This window comes from Hyperolius riggenbachi, chromosome 7 (genome assembly GCF_040937935.1).
Source record: "Hyperolius riggenbachi isolate aHypRig1 chromosome 7, aHypRig1.pri, whole genome shotgun sequence".
NCBI lineage: Eukaryota > Metazoa > Chordata > Amphibia > Anura > Hyperoliidae > Hyperolius > Hyperolius riggenbachi.
The window spans coordinates 290764755-290786500 of NC_090652.1; the positions used below are offsets into that span (position 1 = coordinate 290764755).

General features: G+C 45.2%; 1 protein-coding gene across 1 annotated transcript in view; it reads left to right on the forward strand.

Annotated features, from left to right (window-relative positions):
* Positions 1-21746, forward strand: part of ZRANB3 (zinc finger RANBP2-type containing 3) — a 413220-nt gene that overhangs the window by 265853 nt on the left and 125621 nt on the right. The window contains exons 11-12 of the mRNA XM_068245929.1: positions 3853-4032; positions 14078-14230. Of these exons, the coding sequence (XP_068102030.1) occupies positions 3853-4032; positions 14078-14230 (333 nt within the window). The remainder of the gene's footprint in view (positions 1-3852; positions 4033-14077; positions 14231-21746) is intronic.

Below are 21746 nucleotides of genomic sequence, written 5' to 3' on the forward strand. Positions count from 1 at the left end.
TACCCAGCAAGCTCATGGTGAACCAGAACTCCTAAGAGTGTGTAAGGGGGCTACAAAGGGCCAAAAAGCCCTCTTACTAAAATGCTATGGAAAACAAAAAGTTTGGTTTCTTAAAACAGAAAAACAAAAAATTGCTTTCCTAAAACAGAAAGAATTTGCGATAATTCAGGTTGGAGTGAGCTCGAGATGTCTCCCAGAGCACCACTGCTGAATATATGCAAATTAACCATTGTACCCTTAGAAGCTAAACACACCTCCAGAACCGCTGGAATGCAATGATGTGTCAGCTTGTTAAATTGTACAGAGCCATAATAATCCAACATGCATACAGACTGTTTCGGATTGTTTGATCCTCATCAGTGCATGGCATGGATTAATTTGGCTCTATGGAGTAGGGCTTGTAAACCGAGAGGTACAGACTAACCAGCAAGCTCATGGTGACCCAGAACTCATGGGAGTGTGTAAGGGACTACAATGGTCCTAAAAGCCTCCCTTACTTAAAACAGAAAGTATTTGTAATAATTCAGGTTGGAGCGAGCTCTGAGGTGTCTCCTATGCACATTTTCCATTGTTGTCCCTGTGAGCTAGCCACACCTCCAGATCTGCTGGAATGCAATCATGTGTCAGCTTGTTAATATTACAGTAATATTAACTGTAATAGCTATTAATAGCAATAGCTATGTGATATTATTAACAAGCTGACGCATCATTGCATTCCAGCGGTTCTGGAGGTATGGCTAGCTTACGAGGACAACAATGGATAATTTGCATTTTTCAGCTGTGATGCATTGTGGGATACCTCAGAGCTCGCTCCAACCTGAATCATTGCAAATACTTTCTGCTTATAGAAAGCAAACCTTTGTTTTGTGTCCCTGAAACATTGTAACTCAAGTTGTTTCTAAGCAGGGGGTTGTCTGTAAAAAAATGAGGATGTATCCCTCCACCATAAGATCATTTAGCTTTTTGTGCTTTCCTGTTCTGCAGACCTCATACTCTGATGATGCCTCATACTCTCCTCCCAGAGCCTTTCTCTCAGATATCCTCAATCTGTCTGCTTCTTGTCTGTGTCCATGTTTCACCACCTGACGTTATAACAAGCCTGATAAATGTGTGTATTTTTAGCTTAGGAGTCTTTGTGGAGAATGCTGGAGCTCAGGACTGACTGCTATTCTATAAATTCAGCTGTCATGCCTCCCACTCCCTTATGTCCCAAGTGCATTGATTACAAATGGAGCTTATATTTTTAATGCATATAACATTTTCATAAAGAAGTGAAATACTGAGTCTGCTAGTCCATTCTTGCTGGTCTTCTCACTGCACATGTGCAGCAGAGGTGTGCTGCAAAGGTTTTCATGGCCCCAAGCAGCACATCATCTGTGGCCTTCAGTGTTCTTCCCAGGCTCTTTTAGGTGGGTGCTCCACCCGGCTATTTTTGGTGACCACCCGGCTGTTATCTTCTCACCTCCTCCTCTGCTGTAAGCAGAGAAGTGCCAGCCCTGCATTCTCTCATCTCGCCCGCTACTTTTTCATGCCACCCGGCTGGAAAAAAAACACTGGCCTTCTTGCCCCTTCCCCGTCAGAGGCCCCTCCTCTCATAAAAATAGGTAGGCAAAGGTGGCCACCCCCCAAAAAAAAGAAAGAGAAAAGAAAGAAACAGACTTCTAAAGGTGCATCGCCATGTTCCCCCAGTATAGGTAACCAACTTCTGTATAAATAGCCAAGGTGACCCTTTATCATAGGTAGTCATCCCCAGTATACAGTAGGTAGCCAAGGTGCAACGCCAGCATAGCTAGCCACCCCAGTATAGGTTGCCAAAGGTGTACCTCAACCCCTGCCTCCCCCCCCATGTAGGGCATTGGTGTCAGTGAGGGTATGTAGCTCCCAGATGCCTCCTTATTCCCAACAGTCATAGACCTGCAGATCAGCAGCGGCTTGCAGAGAAGAGAGCAGCTCACAGTAACCATGCGGCACATTTCAAATGCAGGAAGTGAGCAATGACCTCACTTGGTCACTGCGCCATTTTCTTCTCGGTTCACGTTGCTGCTGTTCTGAGGTCTGAGTAAATGAGGGGGAGGTGCAGGGGTGGCCATACATGTCACAGACAGGGTGGCCTGGTAGCATGGGAAGCCACTGCTGTGTGTGAGGCCGCAAACATCCTCTTGCTTTGTCTTGCTCTAGCAGCACCCCTCATGTGCAGTTGCCGCTTATTACCTTATTCCGCCTTCCTCAGGCAGAACTCTGTGCCTAGACTACAGTGTGCACCTACTCAGCCTTCCTCCTTCCCCTCTACCTAGACTGCAGTGTGCACCTACTCAGCCTTCCTCCTTCCCCTCTACCTAGACTACAGTGTGCACCTGCTCAGCCTCCTTCCTTCCCCTCTACCTAGACTACAGTGTGCACCTGCTCAGCCTTCCTCCTTCCCCTCTACCTAAACTACAGTGTGCACCTGCTCAGCCTTCCTCCTTCCCGCTAGATCAGAGTGGTTTTCCAGGCGTTTTTGTTACAGAAGCTGTTCAGTAACAGCTTTTACTGTAACAGTATTATTAATCTGCTACACAAAAACGCTCCCAAAAATGCTAGGCATGTTTAGAAAACCTCTCTAAACATGCCAACATGCCACACTCCCAAGAAAAATTGCAACGCGTTTCGCAGGCAAAGTCCCGCTTCTTCAGGCAATAAATGACAGGAGTGATACACAGCACGGAGTCAAGAGTGTTCTCTTGACTCCGTGCTGTGTATCACTCCTGTCATTTATTGCCTGAAGAAGCTGGACTTTGCCTGTGAAACGCGTTTTCTTGGGAGTTTATAAATAAATTGTTTACTACTTTAATCGACAGTACATGTGTCTGTTTTGGGTTGGCTGGTCCACCACTGCAGCCTGAATATTTTAACGTTTTAGTGACTTTTATCCTACTGACGCCTCTGTACAACTCTGCGTATCTAGAAGTCCACCCTTGGTGGAAGGGTGATATACCCTTACTTTCTTCCTATCCACAGAGAGCGACGTCTTAATCCTGAGTGGGCACAGGCTTATTCTCCCCACCTGCCTTTTCAGTGGTTGCCTTGGAGGTAACCCTGGTTTGTAAGTATAATACTTACGCTTCACATTACATCCCCCCCTTGTCTAAAACATATACACTATACTGGGCTCTCGGTCTTCTACCTTCTTATATCTAAACATGCCTAGAATCGCTCTGAAAACTGCTCCTAAAACCGCTAGCAGTTTGAGGATCTGCTGGCGGTTTTGGTGTGCACTGGGCCTTTAAGACAGAAGAGTTAACTTTTGGTTTGCCTGAGGTAAAATGTTTCCTGAATACGACATGCCTCATCACCATGGTGATAACTCTAGAAACATTATTAAAGACAGGAGATAAGCTTAGTGAATTGAGGCCTTATCTCTATTATTTTTCTCATCGGGTTTGCTTTAATAATCTGCTCACTACTGGGGACAGCTGATTTGCCAACTGCAGGAAAGGAGAGTAGCACATTTTTATCAATGTAGACAAACCCACTGCTGACAGCTCATAGCCTGAACTTTTGATTTCTATATTGAAAAACTAAACCTTTTTTGCAGTATAATTTTACATGCACATCCTTTTATGATTGCTTTTTTATGAAATGGTTTTTATAAAAACGTGCCTAAAGCTTCAATAAACTTTTATATGCATTTAAAGTGTAAAGTGCATAATGCTAATAATTGCAGTTATGAAAAAAGGTGTCTGATCCCGGGCTTGACATGACAAAGAAAGGGCATGACAGAATAAATAATTTGTTGTTGTTGACGCAGAAGTCATTATTATGCTGTTGTGAGAGTTGGAGACCGCTGAGTGCGTTTTAATTTTCCCGCTGCAGGGACTGACGTTCACAGCTGCCACTCACGTTGTTTTCGCGGAGCTGTACTGGGACCCCGGCCACATCAAGCAAGCCGAAGACCGGGCCCACCGCATCGGACAGACTAGCTCCGTGCACATCCATTATCTCATCGCCAAAGGGACGCTGGACACGCTGATGTGGGGGATGCTGAACAGAAAGGTAGCGAGCGTCTAAAAATGTGCATGCCAAGAGACAGCCGTGCCAGGCTGCTCGCTGATTTACAACCAACTAACACTTCACTAACGGTATACAAACGAAATCCTGCGGCTCTAGCGAGCAGCAAATGGGATCTCATTTAGAAACCGCCTCAGAAATCCTTAAGAAAAACTATTTGTGTTATTTACTTATATTGCATTAGATTTTTTATCATCAACTATGAGTTGTTGTTGTTTTTTTGGTGTGTGAATCACAATTGAATACAAATTAGTTAAGTACAACATTTTTTTTTAATGATTGGCAGAGCCAAGAAAATCTTTTCTTTCTAACTTTGGGAGTTACTGTTCAGCCAGGACTAGCAGTGCTTAGATTAGATAGCTCAGTGTTGTATATTGCAGGATTGTACTGGAGGGCTTTTTGGTCCTTTTTAGACCTTCTCACTAAAATGAATAGGTAGCCCCCGGTTAACGATGAGATAGAGACTGTAGGTTTGTTTTTAAAGCAATCCGCAGCCCAAGGATAAAGGTTAAAAAAAAACTCCAAAAAAAATATTACAATCAGTTTTGTTTTTAGTGACCCCGGGGTTAGGATGATGCAGCCTGCCTCTCTGCTTCTTTTCACAAAGCAGAGAGGCGGGAAGAGGCTAGGAGGGGAGGGATAGAGGCGGGGAGTAGCTCGGAGGGGAGGGATAGAGGCAGGGCATAGACTCGGAGAGGAGGGATAGAGGTGGGGGAGAGGCTTGGAGGGGAGGGATTAAGGCGGGGAGAGGCTCAGAGGGATAGAGGGGATGGATAGAGGTGGGGAGAGGCTCGGAGGGGAGGGATAGAGGGGGGAGAGGCTCAGAGGGGAGAGGGATAGAGGAGGGGAGAGGCTCGGAGGGGAGGGATAGAGGTGGGGAGGGATAGAGGGGGGGAGAGGCTCGGAGTGAAGGGATAGAGGCGGGGAGATGCTCGGGGGGAGGCATAGAGGCACGGCAGAGACTCAGAGGGTAGGGAAAGATGCGGGGGGAGACTTGCAGGGGAGGGATAGAGGTGGGGAGAGGCTCGAAGGGGAGGGATAGAGGCGGGGAGAGGCTCGGAGGGGAGGTATAGAGGCGGGGAGAGGCTCGGAGGGGAGGTATAGAGGCGGGGAGAGGCTCGGAGGGGAGGGATAGAGGCGGGGAGAGGCTCAGAGGGGAGGTATAGAGGCGGGGAAAGGCTCGGAGTGGAGGGATAGAGGCGGTGTAAGGCTCGGAGGGGAGGGATAGAGGCTAGGAGAAGCTCGTAGGGAAGGGATAGAGGTGGGGAGAAGCTAGTAGGGGAGTGATAGAGATGGGGAAAAGCTAGTAGGGGAGGGATAGAGGTGGGGAGAAGCTCGTAGGGGAGGGAGAGAGTTGGGGAGAGGCTTGGAGGGGAAGTATAGAGGCGGGGAGAGGCTCAGAATGGAGGTATAGAGGCGGAGTGAGGCTTGGAGGGGAGGGATAGAGGCTAGGAGAAGCTCGTAGGGGAGGGATAGAGGTGGGGAGAAGCTCGTAGGGGAGGGAGAGAGGTGGGGAGAGGCATAGAGGCGGGGAGAGGCTTGGTGCATAATGGCCTACGCAGTAGCTCGGAGCTGTTTGGGCTCGGCGTAAAAGCCAAGCCCGAGCGACTCCATGCCGCTGTCCTGCATCTGCGCAGTGCAGTCATGCTTCTTTGACACAAACTTGTTGAGGAGGTTTGTGGGGATCCCCCAGCACTGGAATAGTGAGGTGGAGAGGCATGGGAGAAGCCTCTGGATTTAGTAAGTATCTATTTGGGGCACTTTTTCATCCTACAGGTACACTTAAAGTTGAATTTAAGTCAGAACACTGTGCCTCCATTGTCCTTCTCTGTCTCTCTGTTCCTCCACTGTGCCATTCTCTGCCTCAAGTGCCCCCTGTGCCTCCACGGTGCCATTCTCTGCCCCTTTTTCTCCCTGTGCCATTCTCTGTCTTCAGTGCCCCCTCCGTCCCCCTGTACCTCTACGGTGCCATTCTCAGCCTCCAGTGGCCCCTCAATCCCCTTGTGCCTTAACTGTTCTGTTCTCTGCCTCCAGTGCCCCCTCGGTAGAGATGGGCCGAACGGTTCGCCGGCGAACGGTTCCACGCGAACTTCGGTGGTTCGCGTTCGCGTCCCGCTGGCGAACCTTTGCGGAAGTTCGGTTCGCCCCATAATGCACCTTGAGGGTCAACTTTGACCCTCTACATCACAGTCAGCTGGCACAGTGTAGCCAATTAGGCTACACTAGCCCCTGGAGCCCCACCCCCCCTTATATAAGGCAGGCAGCAGCGGCCATTACGGTCACTCGTGTGCTGCCTGCGTTAGTGAGAGTAGGGCGAGCTGCTGCAGACTGTCTCTCAGGGAAAGATTAGTTAGGCTTAACTTGTTCCTGGCTGGCTGCATACCTGTTCTGTGAACCCACCACTGCATACCTGTTCAGTGAACCTGCCACTGCATACCTGTTCTGTGAACCCATCACTGCATACCTGTTCAGTGAACCTGCCACTGCATACCTGTGCTGTGAACCCATCACTGCATACCTGTTCAGTGAACCTGCCACTGCATACCTGTGCTGTGAACCCACCACTGCATACCTGTTCTGTGAACCCACCACTGCATACCTGTTCTGTGAACCCACCACTGCATACCTGTGCTGTGAACCCACCACTGCATACCTGTGCTGTGAACCCACCACTGCATACCTGTTCTGTGAACCCACCACTGCATACCTGTACTGTGAACCCACAACTGCATACCTGTTCTGTGAACCCACCACTGCATACCTGTTCAGTGAACCCACCACTGCATACCTGTTGTGTTCAGTGAACCCGCCACTGCATACCTGTTCTGTTCAGTGGACCCGCCCTCGGTCTCCCTGTGTCTCCCCTCTGCCTCCCTGTGCCTCCCCTCTGCCTCCAGTACTCCCTCTGTCCTCCGTGCCTTCACAGTGCTATTCTCTGCCTCCAGTGCCCCCTCTGTCTCCCTGTGCCTCCCCTGTGCCATTCTCTGCCTCCAGTACTCCTTACCATGGTGAAAGTGCAGCAGACTTTACCCCATTGGGTGTTGCATGTGTCTACATCCTCTAATACTTTCTAGGAAGCATTTAGATTTAATTCAAGGACCTGACCCAGCCAGAGCAGCTACAGCACTATTATGTGTGCGTATCAAACGCCACAATTTAATACAAACCATCCTTACCATGATGAAAGTGCAGCAGATTTTACCCCATTTGCGTGTTGCATGTATCCACATCCTCTAATACTTTCCAGGTAACATCTATTTTTAATTCAAGGACCTGACCCAGCCAGAGCAGCTACTCTCATATGTGCGTATCAAATGCCACAGGGGGGGGGGGGGGGGGGGGGAGGGAGCATTAAACAGCTTATCAACTCTCCAATAGCAAAAAAAAGGGCTGTCATAAGAGGTTCAATTCACTACAAACGAATAAATCTATTTCCCCTGAATCTCCTTTTCACCAGCAGGCAGAGGAGATCTCATTTAAAACCCGCTCCTAACGTATTAACAGAATGAAGGTCTGTGTTGTGTGTGTTTTTTTTTTTATCATTACCTTTTGCATCACCTAAATCTGCGTTCTGTGTTTTTCTTTGTTTTTCACATTCCTTTTTTTCAAGGTCAAATGCTGGGGAAAAAAAATAAAATAAAAATTCCCTCATCTCACTTCCTCCCTATAGATTGACTGATCTTAAAAAAAAAATAACAAGCTAAAAATTCCCAGAGTTTTAATGAAGACTGAGTCACAGAAGATGTCATATTTCGCCAGCCTCACACCCACTGCCGCTTTACCCGCTGCCTCAATTAATTTGGCACCCCTGTCATTCAACGTGTAGAAGACAATGGGTTCAGGGGGATGGTATGACTGCCGAGCGGAAGAGCCCTGTACGCCGCCACCGCCGTATTCGCACACGTTTGTAGAAGAAGGGAAGGAAGGCTTCAATGTAGTAGGTTGTAGGGGATTGCGTGTGACGGTCTATTCTAGACCCAGGAAGGAATGACACAACGTTCGTTATATAATGCAGAGGCGCCGGTAACAGGCTCCGCTATAAAGGGAATCTGTCACCAGCGCGGGATCACTTGGACGTGCAACGCTAATTAGATAAAGTTACGTGTTGCATGCGGAGTCTGCCGGTGTTCGGGGTTGGTGTTAAAATGTAATACAAAAATTCACTTTGGGCTCAGCCATACATCTTCTGTGTGGCTGCCAGCAAAGGTATCGGTGACTTGAAATGTTATTGTGCTTCTGCTTAAAGCCCAGCTGAATCTAAAATGCAACGGGGCATGATCTAATAGCAATCAGGAGGATTGGTGAATATAGAACAGTGCGGGGGAGCAAAAAGGTGGACGGAATACCAGTTACATGGGCCATATATGACAAACGTCACTCTTCAGTGCACCTAGAGTCCGAAACAGGCTGTCTACATGTGGGGTTGATGTGGCTGTGTAACATTTAAAGCTATAGGCTTGCTATACACCAACGGTTCTGGATGCTAGCCTGGCTACTGGAACGTAAAGAGATAATTTGCATATGCAGTAGCAGTGCATTGTGGGTAACCACAAATGTTCATTTATAGCTGAATTATTGCAAGTTTACTAATGTTTTATGAAGGCAAACCACACGAAGCATTGCTTTTTTTTAGTAGGAGGGTTTTTCTGTCTCTTTTGACCCCTATATATTCCTAGTGGTTTGGGTCACCCTGAGCTGCTTGATTACTCTGTTCTTCAATGCACCTAAACAGGCACTGCAACAACATACAGGTATAGTAGAATGTAATGCATTATTCAGGATACCCACTTTTACGTTTATTCTGGTTTCAGAAACACTGACTGTATGTATATATTGCTTACAGTGGGCTGTAAAAATTTGACAGATCTGACAAGTTGGGGATATGTTCATTTACTCATGGGGGATTCTCAGGGTTTTCATTATTTTCAAAAGCAATTACTGGACAGAAGCAGCTCAGCCCAAAAAGGTGTGCAATTCAGTAGGCAGGTTGTCTGACATATTTGTAGAGACCCTTGTCAGGGATAGCTTTTGAAAAAAATAAAATAAAAAAATAAAGGGGAACTTAGAATCCCCATGAAGAAATGGACTAGCCCAAAACCCTTCAGATTTGTACCTGTAAGTAACATCAACATTAGAGAAAAGTAATGCATAGTGCATTTTATGTGAAACATATGTTCTGCAGCAGCCCTTGTTCAGAACTGACCTCCTCAGGATCTAGCACTGCATTTCTTCCTCCTGTCCTCCGAGTGGCACTCTACCTTTACGGTGAGATCTTTGTTGTCATGTGACAAATGTCGATCTCACCCAAAGGATCGAGAGCCCCAGAGGACTAACAGAAGATGGGATGGGAGAATCCAGATCCCGGGGGAGGTGTTATAAACAACGCTGCGCTGACTGCATATACTTCCCGGCGGCTACCTCGATTCAGGTTCGGGATTTCCGTTCCCAGCATTTATTTTTCAACCCGAGCCTGGGTCAAATTGACGATTTGTTACTTATTTGGAGTGGAGATATTTTGAGGGTAAGATCTCTGGTTGATTACTTTGACAGTAACAACCAGAATCTACAGTTCACTTATTCTGCCAGTAAGGATTCTATCAGTTATCTTGATCTTACTTTGAGGGGTGATCCCAATCGGGGCTCTGTTGTAACCACAACCTACAGGAAGCCATGCAGTGGTAAAACCGTCCTGAGGGCAGATAGCTGTCATCCTGCACATACTATACGTGGCATACCTGTGGGAGAATTTGTAAGAGCTAAGCGGAATTGTTCCGATACATGCAACTTAGATCATGAATTGGATGTGGTGGAGGCTCGCCTTAGGGCGAGGGGGTATCCAGGATGGTGCATTAGGCGAGGTAGAACTCGGGCAGTTACAAGATCAAGAATGGACCTAGTTAATCCGTCAGAACCTCGCCAACCAGAACCCCCTAGACCCACCTTTGTCACTACGTATTCATTAGAATACAAAAAAGTTATTGACATCATTGCTAGATATCTTCCAGTTTTGCAGGCAGATAGTGGCCTTACACCAGTTTTAAAAGATGGGGTCAGATTTTCGAGTAGACGAGCCCCGACTTTGGGACAAGTGTTGTCCCCTAGTTTATTTAATTCTAGGCCCGCCCATAAAACGTGGTTGTCAACTGTTGGTTCTCACAAATGTGGTATTTCGACTTGTAAATATTGCCGTGTACACGGTAAAACCAAGGTTGCTGTCTCTCTCTCAACGGGCCGCAGTTTTAATATCAAACAGTTCATTAACTGTGGCACTAGAAATGTTGTGCTCCCTGCCATATGTGGGGTGCACTATCCGGCCCTTGAGAGGGAGGATAACGGAACACTATTTGGGTGCAGGCTGGCATACTTCAAAAATTAGTAATGTGGCAAGACACTTTCGGGAAGTTCACAGGGGAGACATGACTAGCTTCTCGTTTTGTGGTATTGAGAGAGTTATGCCATCCCACAGAGGTGGAGATCTATATAAAATATTACTGCGAAGAGAAGCCATGTGGATTTTCAAATTGAGCACTAGAACTCCACATGGTTTAAATTCCAGATGGGATCTTGCCACTATTACTTGACTTTTCTATTTTCTGACTTTGTGTAATCTTGTCCTTATAGGTCAGATCTGAGAACGCTTTCTTTTGTTGTTTTTATCTTGCATTCATGTAGTTTTATTTTTTGTACATTTATACATGTGTTTTAATTTAGCTCCAGCCCAAATGACTCCTCCCCCTTTGGGTGGGACTCATGGGCGGGCATTTTTTTGCATACATATTTCTACTTATATGTCTAGATGGTCATTATCTTGTTAGCTATGATTAACCACTTAACATCTCAGTCGTTTTCAGCTTATGCATCCGAGCAATGTTCACCTCCCATTCATTAGCCTATAACTTTATCACTACTTATCACAATGAACTGATCTATATCTTGTTTTTTCCGCCACCAATTAGGCTTTCTTTGGGGGGTACATTTTGCTAAGAGCCACTTTATTGTAAATGCATTTTAACAGGAAGAATAAGAAAAAAAATGAAAAAATTCATTATTTGTCAGTTTTCGGCCATTATAGTTTTAAAATAATACATGCCTCCATAATTAAAACCCACGTATTGTTATTGCCCATTTGTCACGGTTATTTCACCATTTAAATTATGTCCCTATCACAATGTATCGCGACAATATTTTATTTGGAAATAAAAGAGCATTTTTTCCGTTTTGCATACATCACTTTTTACAAGCTTATAAAAAAAAAAATAGAGAGAAATATTTCATCTTTACATAGATATTTAAAAAGTTTAGACCCTTAGGTAAATATTTATGTGTTTTTTTTTTTTTTATAGTAATGTTTTTGTTTTTTTTATTAAACATTTTATGTGGGCATTTTTGGGAGGGTGGGATATAAAAGTGTTTTATTTGGGGAAATATTGGTGTAGTGTAATCTTTTTGGGTATTTACTTGTAGTTTTACTTTTTGGCCACAAGATGGCAATCTCGATTTTTTTTACATGACGTCACTCTAAGCGTACAATGTACGCTTAGAGGGACACAGCTTCAGAAAGAGCGAAGCTTCCGAGAGAAGCTGTCGCTTTTTCAGCGGGGGAGAGGAATCAATGATCGGGCTCCATAGCCCGACACATTGATTCCGTGGCTACCGACTCCGCGGCCGGGAGTGCGCGTGCACGCGCGCGATCGGCCGCGGGAGCGCGCCTGTCCTCCTTGACGTTTTTATACTTCAAGGAGGACAAAGTGGTTAAGGACGGTTAGTCTGAAACATGTCAGCTATCTGATGCTTGCCCTGGATGTTTTTGGATATGTCCAACAATAAAGGAAATCTTCACTGACATGTGCGGACCTTTTCTCTTTTGCCCGAGCCTGGGTCGGGAATACCGCCAAGGAGGTAAAATTACAGTGTGCTATATCTCACGCATGCACTGTGCCTCGCTTATCTGACGTCTGCAGTTCATCCTGAAGACTTTAGTAGTGTCTGTGGGATTTCTGTGAATGTGTCCTGATTTTTAAAGTGGAAGTGTAGCAGTCAGAAGTGTTGGGGAGAGCCCAGCATATGACAGCACTGGCCACACACAATTTTTTAATTTCTTTTCAATTCAAGATTTACAAAAAGTTTTTCAGATTGAATGTAACATTGGCAAAATCCGACCAATGTACCAGACATGTTTTCTATTTTTTCTCAATTATGAAAAAAAAAATGCAAACTACCACACCATGCCTACTTGCTAAAAAAGTATCAAAAATTTCCGCCAGTCCCAATGGAGAAAAAAATGTTTTAAAATAGGAAATCCGATAGGAATTTTAACTCAAATAAAAATAAACGTTTGATTTTATAGAAAAAAATCTTTTTAATCTGCTGTAAAATTGGATCATTTAATTGTATCGTGTGTGGCCACCTTAAGGAGAAGTGAGTGTCAATTTCACTTGTACACGTACTTCTACACATGCCATCACTGGCAATAGGTAGAATCCTTTTCACTCTTGCATGCTTTTTTACTATGCATGTCATCATAGGCAATAGGTAGAAACCTTTTCACCTTTGCATACTTTTCTATGCATGTCATCATAGGCAATAGGTAGAATCCTTTTTACTCCTGCGTGCTTTTCTTTACATGTCATCATTGGCAATAGGTAGAATCCTTTTCAGTCCTGCATGCTTTTCTATGCATGTCATCATTGGCAATAGGCAGAATCCTTTTCACCTGAGCATGCTTTTCTATTCATGCCTTTATTGGCAATAGGTAGAGTCCTTTTCACTCCTGCATGCTTTTCTATGAATGCCTTCATTGGCAATAGGTAGTCCTTTTCACTGCTGCATGCTTTTTTATGCATGCCTTCATTGGCAATAGGTAGAGTCCTTTTGACATGTGCATGCGTTTCTATGCATACAATGGGTAGAGTCCTTTTCACGCCTGCATGCTTTTCTATGCATGCCATTATTGGCAATAGGTCGAGTTCTTCATTAAAAACAAAAACACACTACTATCCAGGCCAGGTTTTGTGAGTCATTTTCCTCTCCAGTATTCCTTGCCCGTTTTTTTCAGCCATAGAAAGTCATCCCCAGTGAGCGATTCAATTTTGTTATGTAAGACCCTCTAGACTGAGCTACAGCACTGCATATATGTGTTAAATAAACTGAAAAAGCCAGTGGTCGCTTGTTGGAGTGCCCTTTGCTCAGGCACTGCCCCGGCACTCCTGGAGAAACATGTGGAACTGCTTCCAAGTTCATTACATTCCGCATTGACAATCTGTAGATTCCAGTTGAGTGAGTGTGATGGTGTTAAAGCATCCTGGAAAGCTGACGGTCTTGAGTCGGCTATTGCACTCTGTAAACAAACCCTCATTATAGGCTTTTCCAGGGTGCAGCAGAATTGGTGTGAAATCCAGGAAATTGAAGGCCGTGTATGACAGTTTGATCAATTGACCGCGTTGAATTACATTGTTAAACGGTGGTCTCCATTGTATAAACTTCCTACACATTGAAAAAAATATATCAACCCTGCAGAGGAGGCTGAAATGCTGACTCTAGATATAGCTGCTGAATTCTGGGCACTGGTCGTGCATCATTCAGGAAGAAACAACCAACTCCATTTATTTCAAGTAAAAAAATTTCAACCCACTGTGAAGGATAGGTCTGCTTGGGTTTTCTTGGCTAGATGACCAAACATATGGAAAGAGCCGTTGGTGTGTAAAACTGTGTGCTAACGTTACACATACAGTGAGGAATTCCTGTTATGAAGATAGAAAAAAAACAGTCTTGGAAAAGTCATACCTTTTAATGGCTAACTGATAAAGTTAAATAATGTAAGCTTTCTGGGATCTAGTCCCCTTCTTCAGGCATATCTCCAGATGTTAAGTGAAGTAAAACACTGATGCAGGTAAATTGTAAACCTGTTTTTTTTTTTTTTTAGAATTGACATAGTGAGATTTTGGGTTTAGTTGGGGTTTGAAATAAGAAATCTACTTTGCTATTGTATTCATCCTTCTTATAGAAGCCCTTCTCTCTCTGTCTTTTACAGGCGAATGTTACAGGCAGTACATTAAATGGCAAAAAGGAAAAGATCCACGCTGAAGTGGATGACGAGGAAAAGTGGGACTTCTTAAGTTTTGCCAAATCTTGGACCCCTAATGAAGACCTAGAAGACACGAAGGACCAGCTGCTTTTTACTCATGTAAGAATTCTGATTTAGTTCTAGAAGGATCGGGCTAAATATGACTTTTTTTTCTAACTCTAAAAGGATACTGAACAGACCTAAAAAAAGGAATACCGAACTTACCTGGGGCTTCCTCCAGTCCCCCGTAGCCCGGAAGGTGCCTCGATCTACTCTGGGTCCCCTTTTTTCTTTTACTGGTGCTCCATGCACATGCATGGCACATCTGTGTCCATCTCGATCACGCATCCGTCGTAGTGCATGCGCAGAACGCTCACGATGATCAAGACGGCCGAGAGTACGCACGCGTAGTTGTGCAAGACTAATGACCTGGTCGGGCAGCTAACGGAGGGGAACCAGAGGACGCCAAGGGACCTCACAGGCTACGGGGGCTGGGGGAAGCCACAGTTAAGTCCAGTTTTCCATTTTTCAGGTCTGTTCATTTTTTTAAGTTTCATCTCCGGTCAGAGAAATAGGACCTTATTGCTTTCCATGTGGGCAGGCTGAAATCCAGTAGCCTATTTCTATTACATATTGTTTTCATTATAGAAACGAACACCAGCTGTACAAAGTGAGGCTGTGTGTGAATGAGCCATCTGTATTAGAAGGGTGATATTGTAAACTTATAACGCAGCGTGATAAGATCAGCAAGTAGTGTATTAAAAGTCACTGTTTAGTATACATACAGCATAAAACTGAAAACAAGCAATATAAAAGCAAAGGTTGGATTTCAGAGTCCTTAAATAACTCAGGGATTGATCAGATGCCAATCAGTACCAAGGCGCTATGCCCGTTATTGTGGTCGCATAGAGAAATGAAGTAGGGAATCCTTAACTTAATAAAATCTTTCTCCCAATATGATAAAACAGGCTGAAGGCTTTACCTACATTGTCAAAGAAGTGGTAACACCAGTTTTACGCATTCAGGGATCTCAATCATCCCAACTTATATTATAATCATTGGCTGAAAATGCCTCCAAGTTATTTTGTGGATCAGTCTTCGTCCTGTGAGGGTTACAGTAAAAGATGAAGGTGTTACCTCTGATTTTGCCACCAGTGATTTGCCAACCAATCTTTACCAGACTTTTTGGGAAGTTCGGTAGATGAATTTCAGGTTTGGAAACCCAGGTACCGGTAAGAAAAGGAGACAACAAGCACCAGGAGCACCAATAGTGTAGTATTTCTGGCAAGTGTAATGAAATTACTACTCACAAACATGGGTTGCTATAGGCAACCACCATTTTAGGCATGTGGAGAAGGACACCTCCACTCGGTTGGATCAACGTGGGTCACGCTCGAGAAAAAAAAACAAAGGAACGCTGGATGTACTTGAAAAACAAAGTAGATCGAGAGCCCCAATAGTGCAGTATGTCAAACCAATTGGTCATACAAGTAAATACTGTATATGAGAATATACTCACAAAGGTGGTTTATCTCTGGTAACCATTCGTTAGGCAGGTGGGGAGATTAGACCCGACCCCACTCGGGTTAAAAATATCGCTCTCCGAAGAAGTAGAGGAAAGGGCCTCCACCAAGGGTGGACCTTCAGAATAAACAATTGTTCAAAACGGAGGCGCCAGGTAAGGATAAAATAGTTAAAAATTGTTCAAAGAGTAACTGTGGGACATAAAATCAAAATCAGTTCTTTATTTTTATCTGGTAAACAAGTAATAATGATGCTAACCAGGCAATCCAAAAGTTAAAATCTCTATTACTTTTCATGTTGATAAATGATCATTCCCCAGTTTACCTGACTCTTATTTGGTGTACACACAATTTGGTACACAAGAAGGAAGTTGCAGGGCATGCTTGGTTCTCCTTATTTGCTTCCGTACTTCCCCTCAGACTTAACTAATTCAGCCTGATTGGCTGAAGCCTCTTTCCCTCCTGGTTTCCCCTCCCGCACCTCTGTTCCTCTCTGTTGGCCAATATTTCTCATGCAGTGACAATGCACTTTCTATAGTGAAGGGCGGGCAAATCCGGTAGAGGAGACTAAGGGAGGAAATGACATCAGAATTGGCTTCAAAATAGCCACACTTAAAATTTTAAATTTTAAAAATTTATCTTTTTTTTACTGTAGAAAAAATCACTAAAATCAAACCGTGAACAGTGCAATACATATGTTATGTAAGTAGGGCAAGTATTTATCTACTTATATATGTGGTGTTTTTTTTCTGAGATAGTATGGCTGACAGCTCCTCTTTAAAAAGGGCAAGGAAGTGGTGGGCTTACCTTCCACAAGTAGACACACAATCAGTTATTTACTGAAAAAAAATCTTTATTCAAGTAGACTCTAGAATGATAGCAACACGCTCATACCTGGTCTGGATCTTTACAAGCTCCACATATTGCCTGATGAAGCGGGATGTAACCCGTGAAACGCGTTGCTATCATTCTGGAGTCTACTTGAATAAAGATTTTTTTTCAGTAAATAACTGATTGTGTGTCTACTTATGGAAGGTAAGCCCACCACTTCTTCCCCCTTTTTAAACGTTTTTTAACTATTTTATCCTTATCTGGCACCTCCGTTTTGAACACTGGTTGTAGCTGCAGAGGTAGCACCGGCATAGGGGAGGAGACAATGCAAGATGGGAGGAGGTGCCGCAATTGCGATACAATATGTAGTGATTGGAGGTAAGTAATAGGAACAGTCTTACCTCATAGTAAGAAATTAAGATTTTTATTGTTTGACACCAATAACAAGACAATGCATTTCACGGAACCTGCCCGCTTCCTCAGGTCAGTACTAGACGGTGTTTGATCCATGTATCTCCGTTTCAGAGCGCCATGATGGAGATACAAAGCTACACGTACACTTAATACACTGTCTCGTATTGACCTGAGGAAGCAGGCAGGTCCCATGAAACGCGTTGTCTTTTTATTGCTATCTAAAAATAGAAATCTTAACCTCTTATTACGAGGTAAGACTATTGTTATTACTTACCTTCACTTACTAGATATTTTGTCACAATTGGGGTGCCTCCTCCTATTTTGCATAATTATTACCAGAAGATACCAGAAGGAACGATGGACCACTGTAGTTAATAGATTCTTAGCAGGCCGTGACCTCACTGGAGGCCGGGAGAACAGATGAGCCCACTGTCGGGAAAGCAGGAGACTTGCTGAGGGAAATGCGATGGGGTCAGATAAAAACTGTAGGGCAAGGCGGGAAGCAAACCCGTCAGATTTGGTTCACCCATAAATCTGCACATTTCCAGTCCGGTCCAGTTCTGTTCTGTCATGTCAGTTATGCATGCGTTTTCTCAGTTTTACCTGACTGACCAGAAATGTACACTTTTTATGTGTGAACACGCCCATTATAGAAACTCATTCTAAACTGACAAGACTGGACTGGCCATAATAGAAATGCATACAAAACTTTGTAAGTGAACCTGAGTGAGAGTGATATGGAGGCTGCCATATTTAGTTCCTTGTAAACCATGCCAGTTGCCTGGGAGTCCTCCTGATCCTGTGACTCTTAATATTTTTAGCCATAGACCCTGAACAAGCATATACAGATCTGGTACTCTGACTCATATTTTACTGGAATAGCCTCATGCTTGTTCCAGGGTTTTGACTCACACACTACATATGCCAGAAGATCAACAGGACTGTCAGGCAACTGGCATTGTTTACAAGGAAATAAATATGGACGCCTCCATATCCCTCTCACCTCGGGATCCCTTTAAGCAAATTTGACAGGACTGGACCAGAAATATTTATATAAATAATATATATATAAATTTATTTGTGAACAAACCCATAATAAAAACACATACAAAACTTAAAGTGGTACATAGCAAGGAAATTAGCAGCGCTACTTAAAAACAGACTAGTGCCTACCTGCAAAAGAGTTCAAGACCCACTTGTGGGGTCGAATACACACCGAGCATACACATGACACTTAAAGTGTACCTGAAATGAGAAGCATCTCAGGTTCCATACTTACCTGTGGCTTCCTTAATCTCCCTTAAGGCTGCCCATCCGTCGCTGTCTCCCTGGGTGGCTCCGGTCCCCCGCAATTCAGCCCGAAAGCCTGGCGGAGTTGTGCTTCGTTGCACATGCACAGAAAGCTTCCGAGGACGGTAGCGCCGGGCTGTGCATGTGTGATGAAGAGCAACTTGGCCAGGCTTTCGGGCTGTATTGCAGGGGACCTGAGCCACCCGGGGAGATGACGAGGGGTTTAAGGAAGCTCCAGGCAAGTATATGGAACCTGAGATGCTTCTGGTCTCAGGTTCCCTTTAACCTCCTTAGCGGTAGCCCGACACTGTGTCGGGCATACCACCGGCTGTCCCCAGGAGTCCCCTATTATAATTTTAAGTGATCGTGTAACTGTAATATCTTCAGCTAGCACTAGGCTAGCTAGCAATGGTGGCCGGCAGCCCCCTGATTACTTCTGATCCCCCTGATCACCGCTAAATACGTTACCCAGCCTGGATCCAGTGATGGCGCAGCCGCCCTACACATCTCTGGTCCTCTCTATGGGGAGGATCGGGTCTGCGCATGACGTCATGTTCGATCCTCCCCATAGAAAAGAGTGGAGCTATCCGGGGATTAAAAGTAATCAGAGGAATGACGGCCACTATTGCTAGCTAGCCTAGTGCTAGCTGAAGATATTACAACTCCAGAATCACTTAAAATTATAATGGGGGACTGTCGGCTGCAAACCCTCCCGCGTGCGTAATGCCCAGGAGGTTAAACAGGAACTCCAGCCTAAACAAACATACTGTCATTAAGTTACATTAGTTATGTTAACCCCCTTGGCGGTATGAAAAATACCGCCAGGGGGCAGCGCAGCAGTTTTTTTTTAAAAAAAAAAAATTTTTTAAATCATGTAGCGAGCCGAGGGCTCGCTACATGATAGCCGCTGCTCAGCGGCATCCCCCCAGCCCCGCTGATCGCCTCCGGCGATAGGCGATCAGGAAATCCTGTTCAAAGAACGGGATTTCCTGGAGGGCTTCCCCCGTCGCCATGGCGACGGGGCGGAATGACGTCAGCGACGTCGGGACGTCATTGGGAGACCCGATCCACCCCTTGGCGCTGCCTGGCACTGATTGGCCAGGCAGCGCAGGGGTCTGGGGGGGGAGGCCACGCGCCGCACCGGATAGCGGCGATCGGGCGCGCGGCGGCGGCGATCGGGGTGCTGGCGCAGCTAGCAAAGTGCTAGCTGCGTCCAGCAAAAAAAAATTATGTAAATCGGCCCAGCAGGGCCTGAGCGGCACCCTCCGGCGGCTTACCCCGTGTCACACACGGGGTTACCGCTAAGGAGGTTAATTAAAATAGATAGGTAATATAATCTCTTACCCACCCTGTTTTAAAAGAACTGGCAAATGTTTGATTTCATGAGGGCAGCCATCTTCTTGGTTGAAAGGAGGTGACAGGGAGCATGAGATACAGTTCCAACTGTCCTGTGTCCTGATCACCCCTCCCAGCTGCTAGGCAACCAGAACAACAACATAGGAAATTCCCTCATGCTCTGCACAGAATTTCTTTGATGAGTGGAGCTTAGCTAAAAATGCAGCTAAAAATGATGCTTTGGTAAGAAAAACAAAGTTCTGATGCTGTAAAACTGTTAAAGAAACACCAAGCCTTTTCAGTTCTGCTGAGTAGATTTTTAGTCTGGAGGTTCACTTTAAGCAAATTTAACTGGACTAGAAATGTACACCTTTTATGTGTGAACTTACCCATTCAAGAAAGAATCTGGAGGCCAGAAAACGTACGTAGTGAGGTTCTGCAATAGCGGCAGAAGACGGCATCTATTTAAAAGAGGCATCTGTTAATTTTTGCGCCGTTTATTGCTATTTGAATATAGCAAAAGATATTTAAATAATGGCTTGGCATCGGGAATTTACATTCCACTTTTAACAGTAATCACCTACCCTATCCCTCAACACCAACGCCTCCTACTTTCCCCCAATGCTAGCTACACACATTGATTATTTCCAACATGTTCGATCTGAATTTCGATCGATTTTTCAATTTTCCGATCGATTTCCATAGATGTGAACGGAAATCTATCAGAAAAATGATCAGAATATCGATCAAAATTCAGATCAGACATGTTGGAAATAATTGATCTGGCAGGTAAATCTGCCAGAAAATTGTATGGTGTGTACCTAGCACAACACTACCCCCCAACTACACCTAACATCACCCCTCCGCATCTACACCTAACAATAACCTTCCCCAGTGCCTAGGCCAGTGATCTGCAAACTTGGCCCTCCAGCTGTTAAGGAACTACAAGTCCCACAATGCATTGCAGGAGTCTGACAGCCACAATCATGATTCATAAAGGCAAATGCATTGTGGGACTTGTAGTTCCTTAACCAGCTTAGCGGTATTGACGAGCTCAGCTCGTTCGTGACCGCCGCGCTGGATTGCTCTGGCCCTGGTGGGCCGATTTTCATAAATTTTTTTTTTAAACAGGCAGCTAGCATTTTGCCAGCTGGGTGTTTATACCGATCGCCGCTGATGCGCCGCTACCTGCCGCGTAACAGAGCCCCCCCGAGACCCCGTGCGCAGCCTGGCCTATCAACGCCAGGCAGCGCTAAGGGGTGGATCAGGACTACCTCCGACGCCATGACGTGGATGACGTGATGTCATCCTGATCGTCGCCATGGCGACGGGGGAAGCCAAACAGGAAATCCCGTTCTGAAAGGGATTTCCTGTTTGCTCTGATCGCCGGAGGCGATGGGAAGGGGTGGGGGGATGCCGCTGCACAGCGGCTATCATGTAGCTAGCGCTAGGCTAGCTACATGATTTAAAAAAAAAAAAATGTGCTGCGCCACCGCCCTGGCCGTTCTAATAGAACACCAGGGTGGTTAACAGCTGGAGAGCCAACTTTGCAGATCACTGGCCTAGGCCTACACTAACCTTATAGCCAAGCACCGCAGTTGTTACTTTGACTATACGTGCGCCATAATAGAGTTATGGTGCCCATTGTCTCCCTGCCGCATTATAGTCAGAGAGCGGTTACATAATAGGTGAACCCCATTGCCGATTGTGTTTGGCTACTCCGGCTATCATGCAGTGGGGTGACAATCTCCTTCGGCGTCAAATGTAATCACTTGGGGTGCCATAACTGCAAATTTACATTGCTGTAATTTCCCAATAGGTGCCCAAATTACTTGTCTCACTTACAGGCACACTAAAAAGGATGAGACAGCGCCGAGGGCGCGGCCTGAAGGTCCTATGAAGGGAGCCGCACGGCGCTGTCTCTCTAAGGACATTGCACGTGAGCAAGCGCCGGTTTTGGCGTGAAACTGCTGTGGTGCCGTCCTGTTCACCCCCTGGTCACCCTTCCCAGGCACCCTTCCTCACCAGACACCCTCCACCACCCAGGTTTGATGTATCTTTACTATTTGTCAAACTGTTGCATTCGTGGCTGTATGCTGTTTGCTGAATAAAAGGTCTTAAAGAGACAGGTGCACAGTCATCTCTTTATGTCCTTTAGTTGTGCTCTGCACTACTGTACTTGCTGCACGTCTCATGTTATGACCTTTACAGCTAATGGAGGAGTGTGTGGATTAGGTAAAGCA